General features: G+C 41.3%; 1 protein-coding gene and 1 long non-coding RNA gene across 2 annotated transcripts; both read left to right on the top strand.

Moving 5' to 3' along the window:
- The first annotated feature begins 244 nt into the window (after positions 1 to 244).
- On the top strand, positions 245 to 1385 carry LOC146736600 (uncharacterized). The gene is made up of 2 exons (XR_014930962.1): positions 245 to 828; positions 975 to 1385. It is a non-coding gene; the product is annotated as an uncharacterized LOC146736600 (long non-coding RNA).
- A 387-nt stretch (positions 1386 to 1772) lies between these two features.
- LOC100374480 (uncharacterized) lies at positions 1773 to 6140 on the top strand. The gene has a single exon (XM_085505329.1). It carries the CDS (start codon positions 1773 to 1775, stop codon positions 6138 to 6140), a length of 4368 nt encoding a protein of 1455 aa, XP_085361455.1.
- Positions 6141 to 8405: the final 2265 nt, after the last annotated feature.

The raw sequence follows: 8405 nt of genomic DNA on the forward strand, positions 1-8405 counted from the left end.
GAAGCTAAGTTTATTGGGTACCTGTCACGTATATCTATATAGAAGCTAAGTTTCTTGGGCATCTGTTGCGTATATCTATATAGAAGCTAAGTTTCTTGGATACCTGTCACGTATATCTATATAGAAGCTAAGTTTATTGGGTACCTGTCACGTATATCTATATAGAACCTAAGTTTCTTGGATACCTGTTGCGTATATCTATATAGAAGCTAAGTTTCTTGGGTACCTGTCATGTGACAAAATTGTCACTATTTTGGATGTTATTTGTTATTGTCTAGTTATTTGTGTTTGTAGGTTATAGTATTGTAAAGTAACTTTATTGAATAAACTCATCATATAATAAACTTAATAGTGCTAAGTCTGTTGCCTAGTAACTAGTGTACAGGTGTACATGAATCAGGTCATAGTTTGATTTGCAGTGTGCTGGTATGCGAGTGTGTATTGGAAGTTAGTGGTATGCACTTACAGGTGGGTGTATGGAAGTTTACTAGAGTAGGCTGGAGTGATGAATAGAACTGCTTTTGTGATGCAAAGTAGGTCAGTGTGCTTGGTAATTCTGCAGTGTGATGTGGTTAGTTGTCCATCGGTTGTCCAGGAGTGAGCATCTCCTGCAATTCTACTCGTGGTGACTCGTAATTTTACTATCAACTGGCAAGGCGTTCAGGCTTTGAGTTGGTGGGAGTCAGTGGTAACTTCGCTGTATTCGGTCAGCCAAGTATATAGAGTAGAGGTCTGCCAAATTGGTTTTGCAGCTTGGGGATATTCCTGAGACTTGGAGATTCCACCCTTTGGTGAGGGAGATGGACAAGACGCCCGCACATAGAAACTGTAAGTTGAGTTTTCAGTTTAATCATTTCCTAGTAGTTCATTCAACTGTGCCGGGTACAGTAGCCCGATTAAATGCATCCATATTACGTTTCTTTATTTGTGTTTAAAACGGCGAGTATTATGGAATGTACTTGTCCCTTTTCCAGATGACCTGTGAGTGGTGAGCCGTCGTGACGCATGGAGCGCAGTCTGAGTGGAAGGCTGTGAAGTGGAATTCTAGATTGTGTGGAGTGAAGCAAGTGTCGAGCAAGTGAACGTTTTAACTTACCGGACAATAGGACAGTCTGAACGTGTTGTGTGACGTGTTCATGAGGGCTAACCGGTTGTATTACCAACTTGCAATGCTAGTTCTTAATTTACTGCTTGTATTTATAATGTGTATGCTTCACGCATTGTTGTAATTTTGATGAGCGTGTAGTCTAGTTTGTCTTATAATTGTATGCCGTTTTACGGATTGTGACATGTATTAATATAACTAGTAATATTTCCCTTAGCATCACCCCATTGTGTATAGAACTCACTACCAGCTTAATAAAGCGTATTAATTCTGAACCGCACACTGGCGTGATTTCTGCTTGTTATTTTATTGCATGTGCTGCCTGCTAGAAAAAATCTGACAATTGGCGAGCGTGCCAGGATTGGCCAAACACATTAGTTCAGAAATTGGCAGCATGTACATGTAGTGTTTTGCAAGCGGTAACTATTCAGTGTGTAACTATATTTTGATGCACTACATTTATTGTATTGTTACTGTTATTGTATTTTTTCAGTTAAGTGATCTTGTATTGTATTTAAAATATTTAACTGTTTCAGTCTTGTTTTATTATCCAGGTGCTTGATGCGCCAGCCCAACTCCGTTCAACAGAGGTTGGAATCCAGGTGTCTCAGGGAACAGCTGCTTTCTTATTATAGAATAGGGTGAGTAAATTGCAGTGTTGCTCAGTATGGACAAGTGGATGGAACTTGGGCGTGAGATGGGATTAGGTGGTGAGGATCTGATGAGTTTTGTGAGAGAGAGGGAGAAATTTGCGAGGGATGAACGTGCACAGCTTATGGAGTTGAGGAAGCACGAAAAGGATATATTAGAATTACGGTTGCAAGCGAAAAGAGAGCATGGGGAAATTGCGGTTGGTGAAAGAGACTCGGGGTATGCTAATGCACCAAAGTTACCCTTGTTCAATGAGGATAAGGATGACTTGGATGCATGGGTTCAAAGGTTTGAGAGGTATGCATTGGCAATAGGATGGAAGCGTAGAGACTGGGCAATAAATTTGAGTACCCTTCTTACCGGTAAAGCACTGGACACGTACTCGCGTTTGGCAGTACAGTCGGCAAGCGATTATGATGCACTAAAGTTGGCTTTGTTTAAGCAGTATAATTTAACCGAAGATGGTTTTCGCAAAAAATTCCGAGGTGCGAAACCTGATGAAACAGAGACGGCAACTCAGTTTGCTGCACGAATAGAAAACTATTTTGATCGATGGATACACATGTCTGAAATTGGTGACTCTTTTGAGGATTTAAAAAATCTGATTCTGAGGGAGCAGTTTATCGATAATTGTGGTCCAAGCTTAGCTACCTTTTTAAAAGAACGCCCATCCAAATTGATTGCTGACATGGCCAAACTAGCTGAACAGTTTGTAGAGGCCCGTGGTACAAAGTTTGGGCAGGTAAATAGACGAGTTAATTGTAATGAAAAGAAACCCTCTCAGGGCAAAGCTGTTAACTCCAGCTCTCCCACTCGTCAACGAAAAACCAGTCAAGGCGATGGTTGTTTTGTCTGTGGTAAAAAGGGACATTTTGCACGGGACTGTCGACAAAGAGTAACTAAAACAGTTAAGGCATCATGTCTCATTGTAAGGGAACCAAATAGGTCCAAACAAGCAGCAGTGTCTACCAACATATCTGAGAATGATATTGTGACCTGCCGGCTTCCAGAAAGCGTGAATGAAATGAATGAATGCTGTCTGCAACAGGATCATGTGACATTGCATTGTGGCCATCAACTCCCTGTTATGAGTGCAGCGTGCCGGGGACAGATGCCACCGAAAATGCCGGTAGCGGTAGGTTGTGTTGGTGGTGTTGAAGTTTCAGTTCTAAGAGATAGTGGATGTAGTGGTATAGTGGTAAGGCGAGCCCTTGTTTCTGATGACCAGCTAACTGGAGAGTTTAGAGTCTGTGTTCTTGTAGATGGTACAGCAAGGAAGATTCCAGTGGCTCGGATAGAGGTGGATACTCCGTATCTCATAGGTATGGTGGACGCCCTGTGTATGAAGAGTCCCGTATATGACCTTATCCTTGGAAATGTACCAGGAGTTCGTGACCCATCTGACCCCGACTTAAATTGGAATGGTGGTTCGCATTTAGATGTGCAGTCTGGAGACTGCAGTGAGCCAGTAAAAGAGATGATATTGGGGGTACAGACGAGAGCCCAAAAGATGTTGGAGCGCAAACCTACACGAGGCTTAAAGGTACCAAACAGTCCCATAGAGATGGTAACAGTCGCCGAATTACAGAAAGAACAGAAAACTGATGTAACCTTGAAGCGCTGTTGGGAACTGCTGAATGAAGGTAGTAAACTGCTTGCAAGGAATGGTAATGAATCAGAGTTTGTTCAACAAAAGGGAATTCTGTACCGGAATTTCAAATCGCCACACATCAAGAATGGTGATGGTTTCCACCAGGTGGTCGTGCCATTGACATTTCGGCACCAAGTAATGAAGCTAGCACACGAGTCAATACTCGGGGGACACCAAGGGACCCAGAAGACGGTGGACAAGATTATCACACATTTCTACTGGCCAGGTATTCAATCAGACATTCGGAGATTTGTTCGATCCTGTGATGCATGTCAGCGAACGTTCTACAAAGGTAAATCCCTCAGAGTACCCTTAGGCAAAATGCCATTGATTGATACACCCTTTGAACGTGTAGCAGTAGATCTGGTTGGGCCAATATTTCCAGCTACGAAGAGAGGTAATCGTTACATTCTCACTCTAGTTGATTACGCAACTCGATATCCTGAGGCAGTGGCGCTGAAGAACATTGAAACTGTTACTGTAGCAGAGGCACTCGTGGACATGTACAGTCGTATAGGTGTTCCACGAGAAGTATTATCTGATCAAGGTTCACAGTTTACATCAACACTTATGAAGGAAGTTAGTAGATTACTGTCTATCAAGGGATTGACAACCACACCATATCATCCTTCTTGTAATGGGTTGGTTGAACGTTTCAATGGTACCCTGAAACAAATGCTCAGACGGATGTGTGGAGAAAGACCCAAAGATTGGGACCGGTATCTAGCCGCCCTGTTATTTGCTTATAGGGAAGTGCCACAGGCAAGTACTGGATTTTCACCATTCGAGCTAATTTATGGGAGAACCGTGAGGGGACCAATGTCAATACTTAAAGAACTATGGACCAATCAAGTGGATGAAGCGGAAGTGCGTACTGTGTATCAATACGTACTTGATCTCAAAGAGAGGCTGGAGAACACGTGTAAACTTGCTCAAGAAAGTCTTGGAAGAGCCCAGGTAAAGCAAAAACACTACTATGACAAACGAAGTGGTAAGCGATATTTCAAGGCTGGGGATTTGGTTTTGTTATTACTTCCAACTGATAATAATAAACTTTTATTACAGTGGAAAGGTCCTTTCCCAGTGTTGGAGCGATTGAATGATACTAATTACAGGATTAATCTTTCAGGCAAGGAGAAGACATTTCACGCCAACTTGCTAAAACTTTATGTTAAACGGGAAGAAGTCAAAGAGAAAAATGATGAAATGGTCGTTTGTGCTGCTCTTTTGGACACAGAGTCTGATGATGGTAATCCGAATAATGATACCTTTGAGGAGTTGCTGATCTCATCCACCATACAGCCAACTCAAACTATACAGGATGTGGTAGTGAGCTCCAATTTGAATGAGGAACAGAAGGCTGAGGTGGAGAAACTATTGGGGAAATATTCGGATGTTCTGACTGATGTTCCAGGAAGGACAAATCTTGGAGAGCACGAGATAAGGCTCACAACTGATGAGCCAGTGAGACAGAAACCTTACCCTATACCCTATGCTATGAAAGATACAGTGAAGAAAGAGCTGTCAATGATGGAGCGACTTGGGGTTATAGAACGATCTGACTCTCCATACTCCTCCCCAATTGTTCTGGTGAAGAAAAAGGATGGTACGGTGAGATTCTGCATTGATTTCCGCCGCTTAAACAGCATTACAGTCTTTGATGCTGAACCACTGCCCAATCCAGATGAGATATTTGCTTCTTTATCACAAGATACTTATTTCAGCAAACTTGACCTAACCAAAGGTTATTGGCAGGTACCCCTCAAGCTAGAGTCAAGAAGGGCTACAGCATTTAATACCCCATATGGTTTGTACCATTTTTGTATGATGCCCTTTGGCCTCGTAAGTGCCCCTGCATCGTTTACAAAAATTATGCGTTGTATGCTCACCGGAGCAACAGGTATAGACAACTTCATTGATGACATACTGGTGCATACCTCGTCATGGAAAGCCCATCTGTCTACACTGGAAGATGTCCTTATTCGTCTTAGAAAGGCTAATTTGACTGCTAAACCTAACAAATGTGAAATTGGATTTAACTCCCTAGATTTCTTGGGGCATGTAGTTGGTGAAGGGAAGCTCAAACCCCAACCAGACAAGCTGCAGCACCTCAAAGAGGCAAAACGCCCGTCAACCAAGAAAGAAATGCGATCTTTTCTCGGGCTGGCAGGGTATTACCGTCGCTTCATTCCTCATTTTGCTGCAATTGCAGTGCCTCTGACTGATCTGACTAAGAAGAATGAGCCTAATCACCTTAAATGGGGTCCTAGCCAAGAAATGGCTTTTACATCCCTAAAATCCAAACTAACTTCATTCCCTATCTTGCGGCTACCCAATTGTTCAAAGCAATTCCTGTTGCGTACGGATGCATCTAATACTGGATTGGGTGCAGTATTGCTTCAAGGGTGCGAGGTTGAAGGGGAGGTATTTCCAGTTGCGTATGCTAGTCGAAAGTTGTTACCAAGAGAAAAAGCATATGCAACGGTGGAAAAGGAATGCTTAGCCATAGTCTGGGGTGTGCAGAAGTTTGATGTATACTTGTATGGGCGCGAATTTGTGCTACAAACAGATCATCAATCACTTGTGTACATACAACATACTAAGATGACAAATGCTAGGGTAATGCGATGGGCACTAGCCCTACAACCGTATAGATTCCGGATCGAATCAATAAAGGGTGCAGATAATGTGGGAGCTGACTTTCTCAGCAGAAGTTCTTTTTATGAGAACTAAAAGAAAAAGTATTTTTGCAAAACACCTTTTTGGAAGGAGGGAGTGATGTGACAAAATTGTCACTATTTTGGATGTTATTTGTTATTGTCTAGTTATTTGTGTTTGTAGGTTATAGTATTGTAAAGTAACTTTATTGAATAAACTCATCATATAATAAACTTAATAGTGCTAAGTCTGTTGCCTAGTAACTAGTGTACAGGTGTACATGAATCAGGTCATAGTTTGATTTGCAGTGTGCTGGTATGCGAGTGTGTATTGGAAGTTAGTGGTATGCACTTACAGGTGGGTGTATGGAAGTTTACTAGAGTAGGCTGGAGTGATGAATAGAACTGCTTTTGTGATGCAAAGTAGGTCAGTGTGCTTGGTAATTCTGCAGTGTGATGTGGTTAGTTGTCCATCGGTTGTCCAGGAGTGAGCATCTCCTGCAATTCTACTCGTGGTGACTCGTAATTTTACTATCAACTGGCAAGGCGTTCAGGCTTTGAGTTGGTGGGAGTCAGTGGTAACTTCGCTGTATTCGGTCAGCCAAGTATATAGAGTAGAGGTCTGCCAAATTGGTTTTGCAGCTTGGGGATATTCCTGAGACTTGGAGATTCCACCCTTTGGTGAGGGAGATGGACAAGACGCCCGCACATAGAAACTGTAAGTTGAGTTTTCAGTTTAATCATTTCCTAGTAGTTCATTCAACTGTGCCGGGTACAGTAGCCCGATTAAATGCATCCATATTACGTTTCTTTATTTGTGTTTAAAACGGCGAGTATTATGGAATGTACTTGTCCCTTTTCCAGATGACCTGTGAGTGGTGAGCCGTCGTGACGCATGGAGCGCAGTCTGAGTGGAAGGCTGTGAAGTGGAATTCTAGATTGTGTGGAGTGAAGCAAGTGTCGAGCAAGTGAACGTTTTAACTTACCGGACAATAGGACAGTCTGAACGTGTTGTGTGACGTGTTCATGAGGGCTAACCGGTTGTATTACCAACTTGCAATGCTAGTTCTTAATTTACTGCTTGTATTTATAATGTGTATGCTTCACGCATTGTTGTAATTTTGATGAGCGTGTAGTCTAGTTTGTCTTATAATTGTATGCCGTTTTACGGATTGTGACATGTATTAATATAACTAGTAATATTTCCCTTAGCATCACCCCATTGTGTATAGAACTCACTACCAGCTTAATAAAGCGTATTAATTCTGAACCGCACACTGGCGTGATTTCTGCTTGTTATTTTATTGCATGTGCTGCCTGCTAGAAAAAATCTGACATGTCACGTATATCGATATAGAAGGTAAGTTTATTGGGTACCTGTCACGTATATCTATATAGAAGCTAAGTTTATTGGGTACCTGTCACGTATATCTATATAGAAGCTAAGTTTATTGGGTACATGTCACGTATATCTATATAGAAACTAAGTTTATTGGGTACCTGTCACGTATATCTATATAGAATCTAAGTTTATTGGGTACCTGTCACGTATATCTATATAGAACCTAAGTTTATTGGGTACCTGTCACGTATATCTATATAGAAGCTAAGTTTATTGGGTACCTGTCACGTATATCTATATAGAAGGTAAGTTTATTGGGTACCTGTCACGTATATCTATATAGAAGCTAAGTTTATTGGGTACCTGTCACGTATATCTATATAGAACCTAAGTTTATTGGGTACCTGTCACGTATATCTATGTAGAAGCTAAGTTTATTGGGTACCTGTCACGTATATCTATATAGAAGCTAAGTTTCTTGGATACCTGTCACGTATATCTATATAGAAGCTACGTTTATTGGGTATCTGTCACGTATATCTATATAGAAGCTAAGTTTCTTGGGTACCTGTCACGTATATCTATATAGAAGCTAAGTTTCGTGGGTACCTGTCACGTATATCTATATTGAAGCTAAGTTTCTTGGATACCTGTCACGTATATCTGTATAGAAGCTAAGTTTATTGGGTACCTGTCACGTATATCTGTATAGAACCTAAGTTTCTTGGATACCTGTTGCGTATATCTATATAGAAGCTAAGTTTCTTGGGTACCTGTCACGTATATCTATATAGAAGCTAAGTTTCTTGGGTACCTGTCACGTATATCTATATAGAACCTAAGTTTCTTGGATACCTGTTGCGTATATCTATATAGAAGCTAAGTTTCTTGGGTACCTGTCACGTATATCTATATAGAAGCTAAGTTTCTTGGGTACCTGTCACGTATATCTATATAGAAGCTAAGTTTCTTGGATACCTGTCACGTATATCTATATAG

Source organism: Saccoglossus kowalevskii, chromosome 11 (assembly GCF_978046115.1).
Source record: "Saccoglossus kowalevskii chromosome 11, keSacKowa6.1, whole genome shotgun sequence".
Lineage (NCBI taxonomy): Eukaryota > Metazoa > Hemichordata > Enteropneusta > Harrimaniidae > Saccoglossus > Saccoglossus kowalevskii.

Excerpts from the sequence above, each read along its gene's own strand:
- LOC100374480 (XM_085505329.1), top strand. The coding sequence starts at position 1,773 with ATGGACAAGTGGATGGAACTTGGGCGTGAGATGGGATTAGGTGGTGAG.